This window comes from Bubalus bubalis, chromosome 10 (assembly GCF_019923935.1).
Source record: "Bubalus bubalis isolate 160015118507 breed Murrah chromosome 10, NDDB_SH_1, whole genome shotgun sequence".
Taxonomy (NCBI): Eukaryota; Metazoa; Chordata; class Mammalia; order Artiodactyla; family Bovidae; genus Bubalus; species Bubalus bubalis.
In genome coordinates this window covers 63,315,713-63,338,458 of record NC_059166.1, presented here as the reverse complement: position 1 = coordinate 63,338,458, position 22,746 = coordinate 63,315,713, and the positions used below count along the sequence as shown (strand labels likewise).

The 22,746-nt window shown below is 40.3% G+C and overlaps 1 protein-coding gene across 2 annotated transcripts in view; it reads right to left on the bottom strand.

The window, feature by feature from the left end:
- LOC123464615 overlaps positions 1-22,396 on the bottom strand; it is a 57,535-nt gene extending 35,139 nt beyond the window's left edge. For both annotated transcript variants that reach the window (XM_045161966.1, XM_045161967.1), the window contains exons 1-9: positions 22,018-22,396; positions 20,114-20,241; positions 13,972-14,172; positions 13,135-13,256; positions 11,428-11,656; positions 6,978-7,180; positions 4,112-4,267; positions 1,769-1,862; positions 969-1,103 (exon numbers count right to left, since the gene is read on the bottom strand). In XM_045161966.1, coding sequence (XP_045017901.1) covers positions 969-1,103; positions 1,769-1,862; positions 4,112-4,267; positions 6,978-7,180; positions 11,428-11,656; positions 13,135-13,256; positions 13,972-14,172; positions 20,114-20,241; positions 22,018-22,192 — 1,443 coding nt within the window. In that variant the 5' untranslated portion in view covers positions 22,193-22,396. The remainder of the gene's footprint in view (positions 1-968; positions 1,104-1,768; positions 1,863-4,111; positions 4,268-6,977; positions 7,181-11,427; positions 11,657-13,134; positions 13,257-13,971; positions 14,173-20,113; positions 20,242-22,017) is intronic.
- Positions 22,397-22,746: the final 350 nt, after the last annotated feature.

The following is a 22,746-nucleotide window of genomic DNA, read 5'->3' as shown; positions in this document are numbered from 1 at the left end:
ACTTAAATGTTCATGGCAGTATTATTTATAATAGTCAAAAAGTAAAAACAACCCAAAGTCTGTCAATTGATAAATGGATAAATAAAATGTGGTATATACATATACTAGAATACTATTCATCAGTAAAAAACGAAACAAAAAGAAAATGAAGTACTGGTACATGCTACGACATGGATGAAACTTGAAAACATTGTGCCTAAGTGAAAAAATTCTGACCTAAAAGGCCATATGTTGTACGATTCAATTTATATGAAATGTCTAGAATAGGGAAGTCTACAGAGACGGAAAGTGGATTACTGGTTGCTAGGAGATGAGGAAAGTGGGGGATGTGGATTGACTGCTAGTGGATACAGGATTTCTTTTTGAGAATGAGGAAATATTCTGGAATTAGATGGTGGTGATGATGGTATGATCCTGTGAATTATATGTTAAATGGGTGAATTTTATGTTATGTGAATTATATCTCAATAACAACTAAAAAGTTCAAGAGAATATGTTTTGTGTTACCTTTTGTGACAAAAAGAAGGGCAAATGTATGCTTACTTTTGCAAAAAGATATACAGGAATGATAAAAGAGAAAACAATGGAATCATTTATCTACAAAGGGTAGGAGTGGAGGAACAGGCTATTTTCTGCTGGTTGATTCTAGCTAGTCAATATTACAGCATTACACACACGGAAAAATTAAAATTATTAGCAAAGCTCTGTAAATTAAAAGACCCAGTAAGAATCCGATCGTGTGTTACTATGTATTACGAAAGGAGAAAGGGAGGGGAAGAGGGAAGGAAAGAAAATAAATAGATAGGGGGAAATGGTCAAAAAGGGAGAAAGGGAAGGAGGGAGATGGAAGGATGGGAAGAAAGAAAGTAGGGAGGAGTGTCAAAGTGAGGGAGGGGAAGGGGGATGGAGGGAGAATGGGGCGGCCTGACGGTAGCGGTAGCATGCCTCAGGCTTCTCTTACCGCTCACCTTGATAGCAGGACAGCTCCCACGGGGTGTGTGATAGAAGGATGCCTGCTGGACAGCCACCATTAAAGCATTCTTCTGAGTAGCCTGGCATGCTAGGGTCACTTGCATATTTTCCACTCCTGAATGGCACAAGAGCTGAAGGAAGAAAATGTGAAAGTAATTAGGAATTTCTCTCTTACAGAAAGAGATTAAGTTGAGGGTGGGGATCACCACTCACTCAACATGTAAATATATGGATCAGACTGTTGGATTTGCCAAGACCCTTGCTCCTCAGGGACAAGCCTAAAGCTGGTTTCTCCCTAAGCAGTATTTCATCCTGTGAGGGCAGGCTCTAGGCCGAATTGCTCTGTATCTGGACACCATCAGGTTTCCCCAGTTGTCAGATACAGGATGCATAGGCTCTGATGAACTAGCAAACATACGCTCAAAGGCAGGCTCTTGTAAAACTGCCAACATTAGATTAATGTTTAAAACATACACACACAAATACAAACCTGCACATACACATACAGAAGCAAAGAAGTCCATCTGAGTGGCAGGGAAAAATAACACCAGGTTTGAAAATATCTCTGGACTGCCAGGGAAGTCCCAACATGGGTTTTTTAATACCAAGCAGAGGTTATCTCAAGAGGTATTACATGTCAGACAAGGAAAGCCATCATCATTATTTATGAAGGTGAAATCTTTTCTTGTATACGGGGTCAAACTAATATGAATTAAACATTATACTTTTTAAGGAATATGCAAACAAATTGCTTAATTTTACTTTAGTTTCCTTTTTAGAAAAAAAAATAATTTACCTTAAGAATGGCTTCCTTTGTATAAAAACTAAATTTGCCAATTTGGTTATCATCCACTTCGGAGATAGCTAAGACAAGAGTAGCAGGAGAATATCTGCAAGAAGAAACATGATGTTGTTTTGATGTGCCATACAGTTAGCCAGGAGATGCCTGTTCTGAAGGGACAGAGTGACGTGATCAGCTCTGAAATACCAGTAGTAACAGCAAGGACAGATTTTACACAAGATTTAGTATTTCCATTCAAAAGCTGAAGGGCTCCAGGGTCTTTTCAGTCCTTACTGGCCTCAATCTTTTTGCAGTTTGGTTGTGGTAACCATCTGAGATAGACTTTCTGAAATTCTTTTCTCATGATCACTATTCCTTTGCTCTCTTCCATATTTCCTCTTACCTTCTTGACCTCATTTGCACAGGCCCCTCACTGACTTGGCCCCATTTATTCACTTCCTCACTCTCTCCCATGGCTCCAACAATCATCTAAATGGTCTTTGCAGCCATGTTTCTGCCTTGGGACATGGTCCTTCATTCATAACTCTAAGACTTTGTCAAGTAATTGAATATCTAGGAATCTTGTTTCCTTCATCTGTAAATGGAAATATCACCTATCTTAACGGAGATAATATGCATGAATGAGCTTCTCAAAATGTAAGTCACTATGCTCATGGTTGGATGGCATCACCGATTCAATGGACATGGGTTTAAACAAACTCTGAGAGACAGTGAAGGACAGGGAAGCCTGGCGTGCTGCAGTCCATGAGGTCACAGAGAGTTGGATCTGATTTAGCGACTGAACAACAATAATGCTGACTGAACAACAACAATAATGCTCATGTTTGGTAATATGTTGTTGTAATGGCACGCCAAAGTGATAACTTGAAGGATTAACATACATAAAACAAATGCAAATTCAAGATTCAAGTTCCTTGAATGCAAAAACCTTCCCCTGGAAATTCAGAAAGTGCTTCAGATCTTGAAGGATCTCTGGGTCATCACTGGGAGGACCAATCACCACTTGGCCAGGCCACAGGATATTCAGACAGTTTGTGTTGATTGGTTGATTCTGGCTGAACAAAAATATGGCCTATTTTCACAGCAGTGTAAAATAACAGCTCTGGCAGGAGGCCCTTGATGATCCAGAGAACAGCTTGGCTCCAGGTTGGAGACCTAGCCTCGTTTGAGGCCCAATCACACTTCCTGCCTTCAGCTTCTGTGAGATATCTTTGTATCTTTACAATAAATCATCTTTTTGGTTTAGGTTATATGACAGGATACAGCATGGGGGATTTTGCTTTCAGGGGACAAGTGGTAATGGCTGGAGACATTTTTGATCATCACAAATGAGGGAAAGCATACTGCTGACATCTGGTAGGTAGAGATTGGGGATGTTATTAAACTACCTCTGATGTAAAGAACAGCCCTCTCAAAGAGAGTTTTCCAACCTCAGATTTCAAATTTCTGAGGTTGAGAAATTCACTCTGTGGTCCTAACCCCTTCATTCCAGCCTATGCTCTCTCCTTTAGCATACTGCTATACTCTGAGCAGTGATACACAATAGCAAAGCAAAGGTGACCTTCCCTCCTTTAGAGTCAGCTCTGCCTTCCTTGTGGGGGGACTCATACCAGGAATCTCCAGGACAGAGCTAAGACCCTCAGGGGAAGACAGACAAGGAAAGAAGAGGGAGATGAGTTTATCCCTGGTACACATCAAAGACTGACTTTGTATGGGGTGGGGGGGGAAGATTCCCTTTCCCCACTGAGTAGATTCTGGTCTGTTACTAGTAAGAGTGTTTTCTTTTTGGCAATGGGCTAAACCTATGGGGCACGAAAAAGAGGTTTCACTGGTTTGAGTTGGCTTCTTATACTGGCAAACAAAAGAGTCTGACAGAAATATTGCCATACATGTTAGATACACATTGCATTAGAGTTTTGAGCAAACAGTTGCTAAAAACCTTGACTGAGTCTTTCCTGGTCCCAGGGAAAGTAAGAGCAGAGACCTGGGCAGAGATCCATGATTCTTGCCCCATCAGACCAACCCTCACACCCCATTCTATCTGGAAGCAACATGGTTGCCCTGGGCGGTTGCTGAGCCTGAGAGTCCATCCATTTGAGCTCTCTAATCTGATTCTTCCGTTTTTCAGTTATTCAATGTTTTTAATCCAATTATCCCCCTTGATTGAGATCTTATTTTTTCCCATCCTATTAAAAGGAAAAGAAAACATTGACATCGTGGCAGATAGATTATAAGGGAGAGATTAGAATGCAATTGCATTTGGGGTGCTGATAGAAACTATTTTTCACTGCTATTCTACTGTTTCATTATTTTTACTTTGACTCTCTCAAGGCTCACCTGTCTACGCAGTCACTGTCCTCCAGCAGAGAGGTTATAAAGACAGGAGGTGGATGGACCACCTTGTCCTTGTGTGATGCAGATTCAAAGTGAACAGGCCTCAGATACAAATGGAACTCTTCAAAACCCATCTCACACGCCAAATCCTTATAGAGACTAAAAGTGAAAAAAAAAAAAAAAAAAAGCCAAGAACATTTGCTGTTAATTTCCCTAAAAGGAAAGTAAGTGGTAGGAAAACCAAGCCATCTGAATAAGCACAAAAGCAAAAGTCAAAACAAAAGTAGCCAAGTCCGGTGTGAAATGAATGAGTCACAAGGTTTTGAGTCTGCCCTCAGCTATGATGGTTAAAGATAGTAGTTAAGGTAGGAGGAGATATGCTTGGGCACTTCCCCAACTCTCATTTCCTGCAAGCTGGCTTCTGTCTTCCGAGCGCTCCTGGGTCACCAGCATTGCTCTCAGTAGAAAGCTGACCATTTTTTCTCAGAGATCCTCGGGGCTGGCCTGTCTGCTCCTTGAACCATTTTGTTCTCCTGAATCCAGGATCTCCATGCTTCTGCCTCATAACCACTCTGTCTTCACTGGCTTCTCCTTTTTTTTCTTTTTTTTTTGAAGCAGCCTTCCCCCACCACCCAATGGCAACCCACTCCAGTATTCTTGCCTAGAGAATCCCATGGACAGAGGAGCCTGGCGGGCTATAGTCCATGGGGTCGCAAAGAGTCGGACACGACTGAGCGACTTCACTTTCTTTCCCCCACCACCCATGCCATGCCATTGGCCTTTTTGGAGACTCTTCAGGACCCTGTGCAGGTCACCCAGATTTCTTGGGAGGGGACTCCCACCAGCTGCTCCCTCAGGCTGTTGATACACAGTTGCTCATTGCTCTGATGGGCCTCAAAGAGCTGCACCCATCCCGTGCCAGGGCCCTGGCTGGGGCGGAGGGTGGGGGGCAAGCACCACTGCCCACATCCCGCCACTGCTGCTGCCACTGCTTTCTGGCTTCTCCTCTTCATTTTCAAATTCCTGGTGTTTCCTGGGGTTCCAAACCCAGTCCTCTTCTCACCTTCCGCATGTCCTCCTTGGGAAGTCTGTCATTCAACTCTAGGCCATTACCATCTCCCTTTTGTGAACCTGTGACCTGTGACCCCATCTCTGTCCTCCTTCAACTCTGAGCTCTACTCCCCCATGACTTGCAGCCACGCTCCATTCAGATGTTGCTGTGGCATTTCAGCCTTCTGCATTTAGAATTCCCTCCTTTCTTCTCTTATCCCCATTTTAACACATGTCTTCATCTTGAGAAGTTGGTACATTAAGGCTGAGTTCAAATGACACCTACATTAGTTTGCTAGGCTGCTGTGAAACAGTACCAAGAACTGGGGGGGGGGGGTGGTGGTGGTGCTTAAACAACAGAAATCTGTCTCAGTTCTGGAGGACAGAAGTCCAAGATCAAAGTGTTGCAGGGCTGGTTCCTTCTGAGGGTTCTGAGTGAAGGATCTGTTCTAGGTTCTCTCCTCATCTTACAGATGAGCATCGCATCCTTATGGCTTCACACAGTTTTCCTCCTGGATACATCTGTGTCCAAACCAGCTCTTCTTAGAAGGACACCAGATATACTACATAGGAGCCCACTCTAATAACTTCATTTTCTCTGTAAAGACTCTATCTCCAAATAAGGTCACATTCTGAGGTACTAGGGCTTAGGGCTTGAACATTTGAATTGTGGAGGTACACAATCATCCCTAGGCCTTCTTCTGTAGAGCTTTCTCTGATTCACTTAGAAAGAATGAAATACTCCACTTCCTGTGCTCCCATAGTATTTTGTTCATATGACTAGAATATCATATTAAACTTTATTAGGGGTAACTTTTACATTGTGAACTCCCTGAGAACAAGGATCAGAAATTATGAGGAGGTAGTATCATAGTGGTTAATATTATCTTGGCCCATAGTTTGATTTCTGCTTCTACTACTTTCTGGTTATGTGATCTTAGGAAAATTACTTTTCTGAGCCTCTACTTTCTTGGTTGTAAAATGTTTGCAAGCTATTATATCATAATATCATATCATAAGGACATCATTAATCTATTATAACATAAGAATATTCTGAGAATTAAATGAACTAATACATGGAAAGTTCCCAGTACAGACCCTGGACACAGTAGGTCCTAGATCATGGTTTATGGTGGATAATTGGACTCTCTGTGTCTTCAGGGACTCTCATGGGGCTGAACACGAAACTCATATATGTTTGCAACAAATCCTCAAGTTCCATATTTCTCCCGTTTAGGGAACATGTTCACTTAAATGTCTTATCATCCTCTCATGCGCAAAGCAAAAACAGAACTCACCAAGTGTTCTCTCTCCCTGCCTGTTGAACATTTCATACTTCCACCACACCTGGATGCTATCACTGACTCATTCTTTCCTTTCTGAAGGCCCTCCACTGGTTCTTCTCTGCTATTCAACTTCATTATATTTGAGCACTCAGTATCATTAGGTGCTTGATGAGGGTCAGTCTTCATACCCAATACTATGGAAAACAACACGGACAGAGCTTTTACATTTAGGGAGCTTACATTAGCAGGAAAACTAATAAATCAACATTAAGCACCTAATTAAAAGGCAATGGCTGAATGGAGAAAAAGCCCAGGTGCTTAGAGGAGAACCAAGACTAGCTGAGTAGCGAGAGAGGCCTGTGGGAGACCTGAAAAGAGAAACAAGGAGGGATGGAAGGTGGAAGGGAGGTCATCATTTCAGTCATTTAGAAAGCTCACTCTGGCTACTCTGGGAGCACAGATGGGGCAAGGCTTGTGGTAGGAAGATCCAGAGTCTATTACCCTCCATGCGAATCGTGAGTCCCCCTACTGACCGTGCCAAGTGTACAGTCTCCAGACTCATCTCTATCAGCCTATGCCGGAGGGTCAAGAGTTCCAAAAGTTTGGAAAACATTTCCAGGAGCAGCATTTGGGAATCTTGGCCTTGGTTCTGTCCTTGGTCTGCTGCAGATTTGAGCGCAAGCAGGCCTGTCTCCCCCACAAGAAAGAGATCACCCATCACTTTAGCTGAAAATAGCTGAAAGAAAACAGAATACTTTTAAAAATACAAAATAAAGGAAGAAATTTGAACATATTAAGAAAAATATGTCAGAAGCACAGACTCTGGATCCAGAGTTCCTAGGCTTGAGTTCTAGCTCTGGCACTTAGAAGCTGTGAGATTTAGGGCAATTCACTCAATTTAACTGTCTCTCAGTTTCATCATCTGTAAAGTGGCAGTAAGGATAATAACAGCACCTCAGTTCAGTTCAGTTGCTCAGTCATGTCCGACTCTTTGCGACCCCATGAATTGCAGCACGCCAGGCCTCCCTGTCCATCACCAACTCCTGGAGTTTACTCAAACTCATGTCCATCGAGTCAGTCATGCCATCCAGCCATCTCATCCTCTGTCATCCCCTTCTCTTCCTGCCTCCAATCCCTCCCAGCATCAGGGTCTTTTCCAATGAGTCAACTCTTCGTATGAAGTGGCCAAATATTGGAGTTTCAGCTTTAGCATCATTCCTTCCAAAGAAATCCCAGGACTGATCTCCTTTAGAATGGACTGGTTGGACCTCCTTGCAGTCCAAGGGACTCTCAAGAGTCTTCTCCAACACCACAGTTCAAAGGCATCAATTCTTCAGCACTCAGCTTTCTTCACAGTCCAACTCTCACATTCATACATGACTACTGGAAAAACCGCTTTAACAGGAACTAATAAATCATAACTGTATCATAGGGTTGTTGAGAGGGTTGAGTTAAATATATGCAAAAGTGCTTGGTACATAGCATTTGCATTATTATTATAAATGTTTTAAGCCAAAATAAAGAGAGAAATGACAAAGATGACCTAAATAGAAGTCTCTGATATATTTCAAGTATTTTAGTGACCAGTGATAATAATGATAATTTCTTATAAACTCTAATTGAAAGTTTCAAAATTTTCAAGTATTTTCATGTATATTAACTCATTTTTATTTTCACAAGATCCCCATGATTTAGGAATCACAGATACTATTATGTCCATTTTATCAGTTAGGGATCTGAAGCAACACTGAAATTTTCTAAGGTCAGGCAACAGTATCAAGAATAAATTTAGTTTTCCTAGTTCCAAGCTGCAGTTCTAGAGTATACCAAGCTGCCTCTTCAGTGCTCCTCTGCTCAAGTCACCCAAGCCTTGGGTGATTTGTGAAGTTACTACATGGTTTTTTAACATCCTCCTGCCTTGGTCACCTCCTCTGCTCTGACATTTTTGCTAGCCTCTAATATACCACTTCCAGCAAGGACCAAGTCTGGGGACCATCTCTAGTCTGTCTTTCCTGGTTTGGCATCCCAAGAGTAGATATACTTATCTACCAAAGGCCTTGCCTATTTAAGGATGCAATTTCTAGACAACTGAAGTCTTCCAAAGTGATAGAGAGATTTATTAATTTCCTGCTTGTCTATTGAGTGCAATACCTGCCCCATTTTCTGTCCCAGTACAAAAGATTAATCTGAATATTTATCATTTCTAGGTCTCAATTTGAAAATATTAAAAAAAATAATTTAAACTGTATGGGAAATTCTCTGGTGGTCCAGTGGTTAGGACTCGGTGCTTTCACTACTGAGGGCCTGGGTTCAATCCCTGGTTGGGGAAACTAAGATTCTGAAAGCCATGCAGTGTGACAATCCATCAATCAATAAAAAATAAAACTGTGTGGCATCAATGAGAGATTAAGTAGGTAGCCCAGATTATTCACTACAATTTTTAAGAGAACTAAAAATACATTTAAAAAATCTGGTATCATAATTGCTGCTGTTTTAGTCATTAAATCGCGTCTGACTCTTTGCAACCCCACGGACTATAGTGCACAAGGTTCCCCTCTCCATGGAATTTCCCAAGCAAGAATACTGAAATGGGTTGCCATTTCCTTCTCAGGGGATCTTCCTGATCCAGGGATCAAACCTGGGTCTCCTGCATTGGCAGGCAGATTCTTTACTATTGAGCCAACAGGGAAACCCTGGTACCATAATACAGTGTGAAAATAATCCGCAATAAATGGTAGTAGGCTACAAGGGTAATAATGTGGGGAAAAATTCTGTTATGAGCCATATTTTACACCACATACTCACTCACACACACATACACACACATGCACACACACTCCAGGTGGAAAACTAAAAGGAGTTAAATATTTTTGAAATAAAGTAAAAACCTTAAGAAGTTAGAATAAAGGAAGACAAATATGAAACATCTGGAGGAAGTTTGGCTTTCTGGATTTAGGATAGAAGAAATCACAAAGGAAACGATAAACAGATTTGACTATATGAAAATAAGTTTCTGTTAAAAATTTAAAAGACAAATTGGGGAAAATAGTTGCAGAAAATATTATGGACAAACGATTAAAGTTTTTTTAAGAAGTGCTCGTGTAAGTGGATAGGAATGATATTAGGATTCCAAGAGAACAATAAACTGAGGGGAAGAATAGAAAATTCATAAAAAATACAGCTAGTATCATGACATTTGGAAGAATATTTAATCTCAACAAAAAGCAAAGGAAGAAAATTAACAGTGTAATGCCACCTTTATATATTATATGCATATATTAGCACAGACATTATATGCTTACACCTAACACTGTAGAGTATTGCAGAACTGGTACCCTTAGACACTATTGGTGGTATTACAGTTTGGCATGACTTTTCTGGAAAGTGATCTGCCAACATGTACCCAAAGACTTAAATTTTGTTTCAGTAAATCCAATTCCAAGAATCTATCCAAAGGAATTGATTCAAAATATGGTAAAATCTGTGAGCATAGAGATGTATCTTATGGAATTTTTAATAATAATAAAACATTGGAAATTACTTGAATGCCCATCGATAGGGAAATGGTTGGATAAATTATCACTCACCGCTTAAAGGAATTTTGTGGTCATAAAGGTTAAGTATAAAGACTATTAGCAACATGGAAGAATATATAATATGAAGCAACTGAGAAAAACAGCAGATAGTATATGAAGGATATGATTAGAAAGAACTATGTAAAATACGTATATAGGAATACTTGAATTCAGAAAAATAATGATTACAAATGCATTTGATTCTACAAATCATGCACAAAGAACCAGCACCAGTGCTTCTCAAATTCTTCCCAAAAGACTGGAGAGGAAAGGACATTTTTAACTCATTTCAGAAGTCCAGTATAGCAACGCGATGGTATCCACACTGATACCAGTGCAAGATGGTGATACTACCAGAACAGAAAACTACAGGCAAATATCCCTTATGAATATCGATGTAAATGTTTCCATCAAAATAGTGGCCAACTGCATTGATCAGCATTTTAAGGAATGATACACCATAACCATGCGCAGGCCTCCTCCTAGCATCATTCCACCACCACTGGGCTCTCAAAGCTAGAACTTCAACTTCCCTTTTGAACCTAAGTAGCACTTTATCTCTACTTTCATAATATCATTTTAACCTGGTATTATAATTATTTGTATATAGCATGTTTCTCAGATCTTCCTCTGTATTTAATCATGTAACCTATAAATAACAAGAAATGTTTTCCTAAAAAAAAAAAAAAAAAAAAAAAACAAATGCATTTGAGTGGTTATATTTAGGGTAATTTTCTGTTTTCCTCTTTTGCTAAAACTCTGAATTCTATTTTTTGATCAACTTAAAATTAATTTAAAATGAAATAAACTTTTGTTTGAACTGGAGAAGATAGGAGGCTGAGATAAACCTGTGGAACAGATATTTTTGGCAGCTGAAGCCTGGACGTTTCCTTTATCTTATAGCAAGAACCCACAGAGAGTAAGGTCAAATTAGAAACCCAGGTCTCCTGCATTGCAGGTGGATTCTTTACCAACTGAGCTATCAGGGAAACCCAAGTTAATGGCAGGGCTGAACTTAGTCCTGATTACTGACTCCTCACTCAGTGCTGTCTCTCCTCTACCAGATTTTAGCTCAGGACAAAACAGTACATTTTAGGAAGAGTCTTAGAAAGAAAAAAAATTAATTAAAAAATATATATTGCTAAACTATAACGATCCAGAAAATACTTTCCCCCTACTTGTGTACATTTCCCTTTAAATAATAACTGTAGCAGCACCCCGATAAACTGGAAACGTTGACCAAAATAACAAAAAAAGCCATAAAAATGTTGGCAAGCCCTAGGACTATGATCTATCTCTGGCCAAACAGGAGGGGAATAGAGCCAAACAAAAACAAAGCTAAGTAGTAACATCTGGGAGGAAACATTCTCTTTGCCAAGGACCCACCTAACTCCTTCAGAGAACCTACATCTTTCTGGAGCTGTGCACTGTACCAGGACTGGGGCTTGGCTGGGGTGAGCCACACATCCAGGGCCAGCCGTAGCACGCGTCTCTCCAGCAAGGTGAGGGCACTGGCTGATGTGGGCCTGCAAGTGTGGCGGGCCTCCCTGAGGAGGTGCTCGAGGGCGCTGGGGATACAGGAAGCCAGGCCCAGGGAAGGGTGGAACTCCAGCAGATAAATGTTTTTCAAAGCCGAGCTTAATGAAAAGAAACAATTAATGGCAAATTTTACACGATGAAGAACTTAATCTATTTCCAGATCTTATATTTTTCAAGACCAATAAAACACTCTTACAATCCAGGGCATTATAAAAAACTGGAAGCTCAACAGGGCCTTAGAGGCTGTCCAGGGAGCCCATCAGGTTACACAACATGCTTTTTGCTTTAATGTGAACTTTTTTTAAGACATAGTTTACTCTAAAAGCCAGTAAGAATAAGATTCATTGTATGTCACATCGTTATGCTGTATACCTTAAATTTATATATGCATGGGTGCTAAGCTGCTTCAGTTGTGTCCAACTCTTAGCAATGCTATGGACTGTATAGCCGGCTATGGGATTCTCCAGGCAAGAATAATAGAGTGAGTTGCCAGGCTTTCCTCCAGGATCTTCCTGACTCAGGGACCGAACATGTATCTCTTATGTCTCCCGCTTTGGCAAGTAGGTTCTTTACCACGATTGCCACTTGGCAAGCTCAAATTTATACAGTGCTGTATGTCAATTGTATCTCAACAAAATAGAAAAAAAAAAAATCTAAAATCGTATATGGAAAACCTGTCAACATTTCATTAGCCAAATATTTGAGAACAAGATGACTTCAAAGTGTCTAAATATTAAATAAATACCTTCCATGACTATTTCTATTTTTCACCTGATTCTTTATCCCTTTTTCTTCCCAAAATGATAATGAAGACGGTTTTTAAGTTCTGTATACAACTACTGGAATCATTCATGTTTGCCATAAAAATGTTATATTTTATAAATGAATGAGGGCAGAAAGAGTAAAACACTTGTCTGTGGGTTATTCCTTTGGAAATAAAGGATATAGTATCAGTCAAGTCAAGGGCCTTTCTGTACCTACATAGAAGTAAAGCTCCAGACCAGCTTGGAGCTTGTCACCAGCTTCTTGGTTCCTCTGTACCCTCAAAGCCTGGAAAGGCACGGTGAGGGTGAATCACACTACATATCAAGGAGGTGACCTTATGTACTCTCTCTGGGTGATGTCAGGAAATTCAATCTACTACTTAAAGGGGTGGGGTGGGGGGGGGTCACAAGATAAGTCTGCAGAAACCTTTCTGCTGACACTTGCTAGAAAAAAGAAATTCCTTTTTGAAAAATTTTAAGCACATCCATGTTTCATATATGTTGACTTGTATGGCACCTCTAATAAATCCTTTGACAGCATTCTAAGAGCAACTGGGTTTTTTAGGACTTCTCATGGGAATGAAGATTCTGCACCCAGGGGCATAAGTGTAAATTCTGGCCTCCTATTCCTTATTTGCAAAGTGAATCAATATTGAGTTCACAAAGGAATCCCTCTTCTATGCCTTTTATATTTACTTCTCTCATCACCAAATACTCGAGTGGTGCTTTGTAGAACAGTAGTGTACTTAACAGCATACCCTTAAATTATCCAGAAATTAAATGTAAAATGTCTAAAGACAACACCAACTTACCAGCTATTGTTGATGGAAATGAGTTGTTTGCAAATTATGTTAAGGGGAAGTCCAAATGTATTGCTAGCATCTGGACGGCCTTTTTGCCAAAGCCTCTGAACATACTCACGCTGACACTCTATCTAGAAATGTCACATAAAAGTTAAAATTAGAAAAGTTAAACTTTCCCATGGATGTGAGTTATGAGCCTTGGCATGAGAAGAACAGAACATCAGCCCTTTGTGTATCTTCATTATTTGACTAATTTTCACCCAGACATGAGTTTTAGGGATTCCCTCACACAGAGACATGGTTGTTTTTTAGTCTGAGGCAAGGATCGGTCAGGAAAAGCAAAGGCAACCAGCTTTAGGCAATCTTAAGAGGCACAAGAAAACTGATTTCTGTAAAATAATTGACTACAAGGAAAAAATTCTAAGCAGGCCTAAAGAACTGCATTAGCTTTTCCCTGGAAATCATAGACTGTGACCATTTCCTGTAGTGTTCTAGAAATAGTTGCAACCTTTTGAAAAACAAATATAATTTTACACATTTAATGTCTTACAAAGGGGTAGGCTTAGTCCTTTCACTATAGATAAACTGTGATTGAATGAAAACAGGTTGTAAATTCTTTGTGGATCATTAAATGTAATTAGGATTGGAAACGTCCCTTTAAGACTGTAGTTATGCTTGGAATTCAACAATGCAAATAAGCTTACAAATAAACATTGTGTACATGCTGTCCTAGGAAACCCAGATTCTGAATTGGTACTGAAAGGAAAATACAGTTTTCAGTTTTGACCTGTGTTTTCCATCCCCTTCCCACATGGAATCTTAAAAAAAAAAACCAAATATACTCACGTGCTGGTTGAGGATGCCCCTCACCAGCTGCAGGTGAAGCCTCAGGCAGGTGCATTCCTCTCGGTAGGCCTTAATGAAGTAAGGATGACTGAAGTCAAACCTTGGGCACCTGTGCATGATGTCTGTGATCACTTGTGCTAAGGCAAATCTCTCCTCTGGGTCCAATGCATGCTGGTAGGCTTCAAAGTAACTGTCAAGAAGCTGTAAATAAGGTTTATAGTCAGAGGACAGGGCCCAGCAAAGGAAGAGAGGTGAGCTCCCAACCATTTCCATGCTTTGGAAAGCCCCCCACCATCTATAGGAGAGAGACAGCCCTGCACCTCTGGGTATTGGCCCGGGTGGGCAGCCGCAGCACCAGCGCAGCACAGACCAAGCTAGGGAGGGCGGGGGAAAAAGCACTCGGTGCACCTCTGTCCCCTCTTCCCCTGCTCTCTACACACCAAAGGGGAGTAATAGCACGAATAATACAACATCTAATAATTATAGGTTCCAATGAGACAGTGCATTCGGTGTCACTTCACCCAATACATTTATCTTCAGCACCTTTTCCCACAGACCCACTCTCTTCCCCCTATTTTATTCTATTACCAAAGGTAGGCAAGTAGCCTCCACCCCTCTTCTATATCATCAGCCCCATTTATGACACCTTCTCTTTAATAGCTTGCCTATTTAAGTGTCACATATGTAGAAATGGTGGGGGAGGGGTTAGAATGGCAAGTGGCGGAGGCAAGTCCCCTCTAAATATAAAGGCATTTATTCCAGATCAGACTCCACTCGGAAGGGCCTATGGACAGAACTCTTAAGAGCATCCGAGAAGCTTCTGTTTTACTGGAGTTCACAAGTCTTTTCTAAAAACTGAAGAAGGCTTCCCCACACTAACTGTTGAAGAAACTCAGAAAGATATGCTCTTTCTTTTGTTTTTACATTTGTTTATGTACTTAGGGAATTTCTGTTCTGCGTGTCAATTTTACGTGCGTATAATTAGTCATAGTGCTGGAGAAGGCAATGGCACCCCACTCCAGTACTCTTGCCTGGAAAATCCCATGGATGGAGGAGCCTGGAAGGCTGCAGTCCATGAAGTTGCTGAGTCGGGCACAACAGAGCGACTTCACTTTCACTTTTCACTTTCATGCATTGGAGAAAGAAACGGCAACCCACTCTAGTGTTCTTGCCTGGAGAATCCCAGGGATGGGGAGCCTGGTGGGCTGCCGTCTATGGGGTTGCACAGAGTCGGACACGACTGAAGCGACTTAGCAGCAGCAGCAGCAGCAGTCATAGTGCTAATCAGAAAAAGCTCTTCAGAGTTCACTGGACTGCAATCTCAAACAGATACCTAAGAGCTGATATGCAAGTAGTTCTGAATAATGCAGTTACTCTTTTGGGGTTGTTTTAAAACTTTCATAGGCCTTAGACACACTTACTTTTGGAAACCCTGTCCCATACTATATCAAATATATTAAAACTCATATCCTAATCAATTTTTTTTGTAAAAATGTTAAATGATATTTATAATTTTGCTTTTCAAATTGTTTGGCTATGAGCAATACATTTCATTAATGATGACTGATTTCTGGGTAGTATGTACTTGAGGATTTTTATGAAGTGAGAAAATCTGATCTATAAATTATTTTCACATGTAATGAGATGTTTCTAAGTACTCAAAGTTTTCACATTTTATGGACATGTCATTTAAGCATTTATTGGTATCTATTTTGTATTTTCCTTTTCGTATATCCACGTAATGCATGTTTTCTTTCTCTCAGATAGCACATATATCCAATGGTCCCTGAAAAGCCTTTAGATCTTAAACACTGAGTCTATATCACCTGATGGACAAAATCAACTCTGGCTGAAAGCTTCTGAACTTCTGCTCCCACCAGCCTCACAATGCAATGGATTATTTTCCTCTGCCCATATAATCCAACATCATCCCTCGAGTTTCAGCTCAACATGCCCCTCCTCAGTCTTCTCTTACCTACTCCTCTAATGCAGGCTTCATGTTTCTGAAAGGCCTCAGCTCCTAGGGCGGCTGTAGCACCAAAGACACAGGTGTGCCCCGTGAGTTCATTTAGTTGACAGCAAGGAATGGATTGTTGAGTCTGCAATTTTTGCTAACCTGATAGCCAAGCACACTTTGAGATGCATTAAAGCATTTTTTGTTTCCTTGGGTAGTGGTCTTCCTGCTGGTTTGAGGCCTGGGAGCCAGCCCATTTCTTAACAAACTAAGGAATTTCCTAAAAGGAGATAAAGAGCACCTTTCATTGTGTAGAGTCCATAGCTAGGAATGAAAGACCAGAAAGAACTGAGAGGGTGTAAGCACTGCTTGAATATAGATGGCAATAGCTCAGGAGGAAGTAAAGGAACCCAAGTGGCAATAAAAGCCAGGAGTGTCTCCATCTTGCAATAATAACTCCTGAGGCTCCCAAGAAGGCAAACACTTGAGAATCAATAGAAGCCTAGGAATCAAATATTGCCTTAGCAATAGATGTCCAGTGTCTGAAGGCTATTCAGTGCTAAGGCTCAAGGAGGGAGAGCCTGGGGCACTTTATTTAGCAACCAGTTTTGCAGGATGCACTTTGGGAAACACTGGTCCATGGGAACTTGGGTCAACCTTAGAATACAAAGGATAACACCAGAAGAAGCTAAAAGCTTAGGACACAGAGTGTGCTCCACAAGTTAAAAATTCACACACCTCAGAGTGTGAAATGAAGAAAGGTGCAGATCCCTTGCTTTTAAGTGAGCTTCAGGGAAAATGAAGCCAGCAGAGTGATCTAAATGACCTTATTCCATCCACAGAGCTCTCTACTCTAGAGTAGCATTCAGTTATTAAATAGCAGACGACAAAGCAGAAACAAAAGAGTGATGGGGTAAGAAGGCTGTCACTCAATAGCCTAGGAGAAGATTAAGAAAGAAACAGTAACTTCCCTAAATCATTCTCAATGAATTTAAACCTTTTTGGCTGGACCAGGGCAATTCCAGGAGCTGGTTTATAGAATTTGTATTGCTGTGACCTGCTTTTGTACAATGAGCCCTATTGTTTGGTTATTTGGCAGGGGAAGATTGTGGGGAGGGTTCTTGCTACTGATTCCAATCTGGTGATACCAGGTTGCAGAGGCAGGTGCTAAATTGCCATCATCACTTTGTTGTTGGTAGAATTACCAGGTTTAACAAATAAAAATACAGGTCATCTAATTAAATTTGAATTGCTGATAAACAACTAATACTTTTTTTTTAGTATGTCACAAATATTCTCATATTTTACCTGGCACCCCCAGTTGTTGAGAAGAAAAATTCAGCTCTTTTTAAATTGACAAGTCTTTTTTCAAGCTTTGCCCTCCACCTTCTAAAGCTCTCAGATGGCCCTTTGCATAATTTTATTATGAATTCTTTCTCATCAGGGGTAGGGCCGTGATCTTTACACCTCACAGGTTCTATTTATTATCTGTTTGCTAACTGGCTCATTTCCATTTGAACTCTGGACTGGCATTTGTCTAAGAAGTCTTCCTAGCCTGTCAAATGTCACCTGTGTATGTCAAGGGCCAACTTGCAGGCAAAATAATGTGTGGTGCACACTGATGGTAGGCATCAAATATTGGAGAAAATAGAAAAGAGCCAGAATGAATAATCTCAAACCATACTGTGTTTATAGACATTTTTTTTAACCTAAGCCTCTTTCTATTTCTTGGATTTAAAAAAACTTTTAAAAATAGTACTTTAGGTCAAATGAAAGTGTAAAAGAGAAAATCAGTAACAGACACATCTTGTCACAGAATTTTCTGCCCCCACCCCTCCCTTTTCTTAGTGCTCTAAACACTAATTCAAATTATCCTGAAAATGTGTCCTCTGGTGGCTGTGGAGAGAATTAGCAGTTGGTATAAATGTCACTTAGGAACTGGCACAGCTGATGCCTGGCTTCTGAGTCTCTTAATCCACCTAAACTCATACCAGCTCTATTTTTATGAGCAGTTTATATAATATGGTTACTTGAAGGATTTAAGGCAACCTAATATGTTTGAGCAATTTTTAACGTTAGTGATTTCAATATAGTTAACAATCAAAAACAGCTGAAGACATTTAGCAGTAGAATCAGTACTGGGGGAAATCAATTGTATTCTAGATAAAAGTCTGGTTTATCAATTAAAATTTTGGCAATTTTTGGAATTTGGCAATTTTGACAATTTCTGGAATTCCAGAAATTGTCTTGGAAGGCTACATTTTCCAGGTTTTGGCATAGATAAGTCAGTTTCTATAGGGAACTTATTCTCAGGGTAGAAAGGAGGGAGATTATTTTCAATGGTTGTTTTAAGTTAAAATATTTTCATGTACCATAGAAGAAACTAGTAGACAGCCCTGGTAACTTAGCACAGAATGAACACTAGGCCAAAGTGAGGAGAAATTGGTTTGTTTCTTTATTACTCTCTGCCTTTCTGTTCTTCTCTATCATCAAGTCCTCCATAGGAGGCCTAGAAGAACTGAAAACAGAGGTGGGGAAAGCACAGAAAAGGGGTACTGCCTACAACTCACGTCCGGACCAATAAACATGTTGAGTTTGAGGATTTTGTATTACTTACACTTAATGCAGCCTCTCCAGTTTCTATACTATGAGGCTAAATCTCCCATTTCCTCAGTTGATCACAGTGAGCTTCTAATTGACAGATCAAGTGTCCAGATGCACACTCGAGAGGTCAGTTGTCTTTGGAAAGAGGAACAATTTTCAAAGCTACGGCTTGCACCCTGTAAGTCTAGCCAGTTGTTTTCCAAAATTGGATGATCTACATCTCCATGAGTAACAGACCAGAGGGTAGATGAAATAGTAAAACCCTCTACTAGAAAAACAATTCAAAGAAAACATTTCCCCCTCCACATCCTCTTACCACATCACACTGCCCTGTGACCTGGTTTCCACCTCTGCGGCTCTTTGAGAGAGTCCTACAAAGCTAACAATGACTGCCTGATGGCTAACCCCACTGTCTGGTTGTTAGGACTCACATTTCTTCATGTTTCAGCTGTTCTCCACACAGGTAATCATCGTCTCCTAATTAAGATTCTTTTCTTTCTGTGGGCTTTCCTAATGCTATCTTTTTCTTTTTGCTGCAGTCTCTTTGGCTACTCCTTGTTCCTCTCATGGACTCTTGTCCCATGACCTTCCCCTTAAATGTAAGTGTTCCCAGGGACCCGTTTCAGACATCTCTTTACCTACTCATTTTGATACATTACTATGGTTTGACTTACATCTTTATATCTCAGCTCATACCTGCTCCTGAACTTCAAACCTACAACTCCCATAAAACATTCATGCATACATGTTAAGTTGCTTTAGTTGTGTCCAACTCTGTGACCCTATGGGCTGTAGCCTGCCAGGCTCCTCTGTTCATGAGATTCTCTCGGCAAGAATACTGGAGTGGGTTGCCATGCCCTCTCCTCCAGGGGATATTCCCGATCCAGGGATCAAACCCATGTCCCTCAGGTCTCCTGCATTAGCAGACAGATTCTTTACCACTAGTGCCACCTGGGAAGACATTCACACCTGGGTTTTAGCAAACTCCTCACATGCCTTGTGTCCTAGACTCAAAAAAATGTTCCCCTCTAAAGAGGCCCCTCTTCTTTCATTCTGTTTCAGTCGACAGCCTCTTCCCTGAGCCTGAGGAAGTCATTTTAATTCCACCCTCATTCTCTCATGCCAACATCTAGTCTTCAAATCCTGTCATTTCCATTTCTGGAAATCCTTGCCCAACTGCTCTCACCCACCCACATGTGGCCTACCCTTCTAAAGACCATAATAAGGTCTGTCGGTTTGTCTGCATTTAGCAAAGTGAGGCCTGTCCCTGACAGCACAATGAACATGAATGGAATCATCACACATTCTCACTAAAAGCATACACGTCATTAAAGGGCCTAAATTATACAGCCCTCTAACAAATTTCCCTTAAGCTGAAGCCATATCCTTCACATTTTGTTTTTTATAACAAAGAACCACAGTAAAGAACATAAAATTGATTATATACTTACAACTAGCTAAGATTCTTAAAATACTTATTCACTTCATTGGGAGTTGCCCTAAAAGACCCATGGGGTTTAAAAAAATACATTGGGTTTTATAACAATGTTTTTAATAGGTGTTTTGTTTTCTAGGCAAAAATACCTGGCGCTTGCTTTCTAGAAAAGTTGCTTCCCAAGTCCACATGTCATACAGCACAGCAAATCTGTCCGCACCTGCATGGGTCCATCCCCAGTCCTGGTCAATATGTGACTTGCTGCCCTCTTTGTGACCTGGGAGAGAAAAAGAGGAAAATGATTAGAGACAGGCCTCACTACAGAGGTATTCCTAGTAGAAATGGAGCCCTCAGATTGTCAGCTCCCTCTCAGGAATGAAAACACTAAATGGGTAACTGGGATTCCTAAGAATTGGCTAAAGAGATGTGGGCAAGACTAGGTAGGTCTTAAGTTCATACTTGCTGACTTCTAGATCAACAGAGGTTTTTGTTTTTACTTTTAAAAGACTAATTTTAGAAATATAAACCAAAATTCAGTTAACATGAAAGATTTACTAAAATCTCCTCAAACCTGTAATTTAAAAGCAAAACATATATTTCTCCTCTGTAAAAACAGGTTCCTGGTGGTTTAACAACAAACCTAGTTTAAACTGCTGTATCAATTGATGCCAACTAAGTCAAAAATTTTCAGGGAAATTTCTAAGGTATTTCTTAATTGTGCTAATTACTAACTTAAATCAGTAAGGGAAACCATTGCCATTATTCAGCTAAAATATTTTCCCACTAAAGTACTGTAAGTTTTCATTGTCAGCATTATTATTGCTTAAAATTTTAAGCAGTCTGTTTCAGAATAAAATATTAAAAAGCAAGGGATTTTCAGGTTTAGTGATTATCAAGTATATGATGGGTACTGAACAACAGAAAGCCATTGGTCAGGAATTTCTCCAGCAGCAGTTGGGAAATCATTTCACAATGAGGGACTGTATACTCACTAGCTCAGTGAGACCTGCTCATGTGACTAAGTATTTCAGTCAAAGTAAGTTCTTAGTAGCTAAACACAGTCGCATCATATTACAAATTAACATCAGCAAAAATGAGGCATTGGTATGTAGGATCACCAGTAAAGATAAAAGCTAAAAGTTGAAATTAGGTGCCCTGGAATGTTGGATGCATCACTGCATCCCATGATTCAGATCCCAAATGGTCTGTGGCAAAGGGAGGACAAAGAATTCAAACTAATACTAAATTAATTCTGTCTGGGATCTGAAAGGTTAACTGTCAAACATTCTTGGAAAAAATTTTTATAATAATACAAACATGAATTATCCTTAAAGTCTACATATATTACAAAATAGCACAATCTCTTGCTAAATTTCCCTCTAGGTGTTGCAATTCATCTAGAAACTCTAATTTCTTTTCAAATGGAATACTAACTAATGGCATCATATTATTCCAAAAGGAATATTCTTACCTCATTGGTTTCTAAAACTGGATAAATTTGAGTGATGCCAAAAGAAAGAGAGAATACAGATTATGGGTTATTTGATTACACTGACTAATGCTTTCTCCCTCTGGGGCTTGTCTGACATTTTCCTAGCCAGGTCTTCTTGCATCCTGGTGGTTTTTTGTTAGGAACTCAGAAATATCTCTGCTTCTAATTGCGGTTTCCCCAAGGTCAATCATTTCTTTTTTTGTCACTTAGAAAAAAAAGTCATTAATTTCACTTGCTTACTTTGCTTCCCTCAGGGCCCTGCACCTACTACTTACGTAATGCAGAAATGCTACTGGACAACAAGTAGAGTCTAAACAATAATAAGAACTATAACCAAGTTACAGTTTCCAACAAATGGGGGACTTGAGCTGGAAACAAAACTTTATCTTTTCTAGAGTGGTGTGTGTTGGGGAGGTATAAATGCTTATTGAATTTTCCAATACTATTATACATGTGTTTATATTTTGAGGTGGGAGGTGTTAAATAGAGCCCTTAGCGTTTTTTGTTCGTTTGGATAGGTTGATTTTTGTCTGGTTGATTTTTAAAAATCTGACTTCTGACCTTTTTCTCTCTCAATGTAATGGCTGGCCACAAGCAGCAGTTCTGTCTCTAGGTCCTTCAGACCACTCAAGGCTTCATCATACATGACATACACTCCTTGCTGGTCCTGGGTGTGGATGTAACCAGCACCCATACTGTAGTACTCATCCTGGTTCTCCACTTCTGAGAACTCCATGAATTGGATGCTCTGGACCTGGGAAAGAAAGCCAAGCCTGGAAGTTACCAGAACAAGGAGAGCAATATTTTGCCAGCTCAAATGGACAAAATGGCAGGCTTCCGTTCCCACACAGGGCTGTCAGCATGGAGCTGTAGACATGATGAATGCATAAAGAGCTAGCTATATGTAGGGGAAAAGATAACAACAAAGAATGTCAGGGAAGAGTAGTTCCTAAGATGGATAGATTAACCAGTTGATTAAATTTTATAATTAATTCAGGATTATCTGGGAAAAGGTAGACAATACAGCCAAGGGATAAAGGTGGTCTCTGAAGCCAGAGTGCCTGTGTTTAGGTCCTGGGGCTTCCCAGGTGGTGCTAGTGGTAAGAGAACCCACCTGCCATTGCAGGAGGTGTAAGAGACATGGGTTCGATTCCTGGGTTGGAAAGATCCCCTGGATCTTGGATTGCATGGCAATCCACTCCAGTATTCCTCCCCCCACCCCACAACAGATTTCAAACTATTTTAGAAAGCTATAGTAATCAAAACAGTATGACATTGTCATAAAAAAAA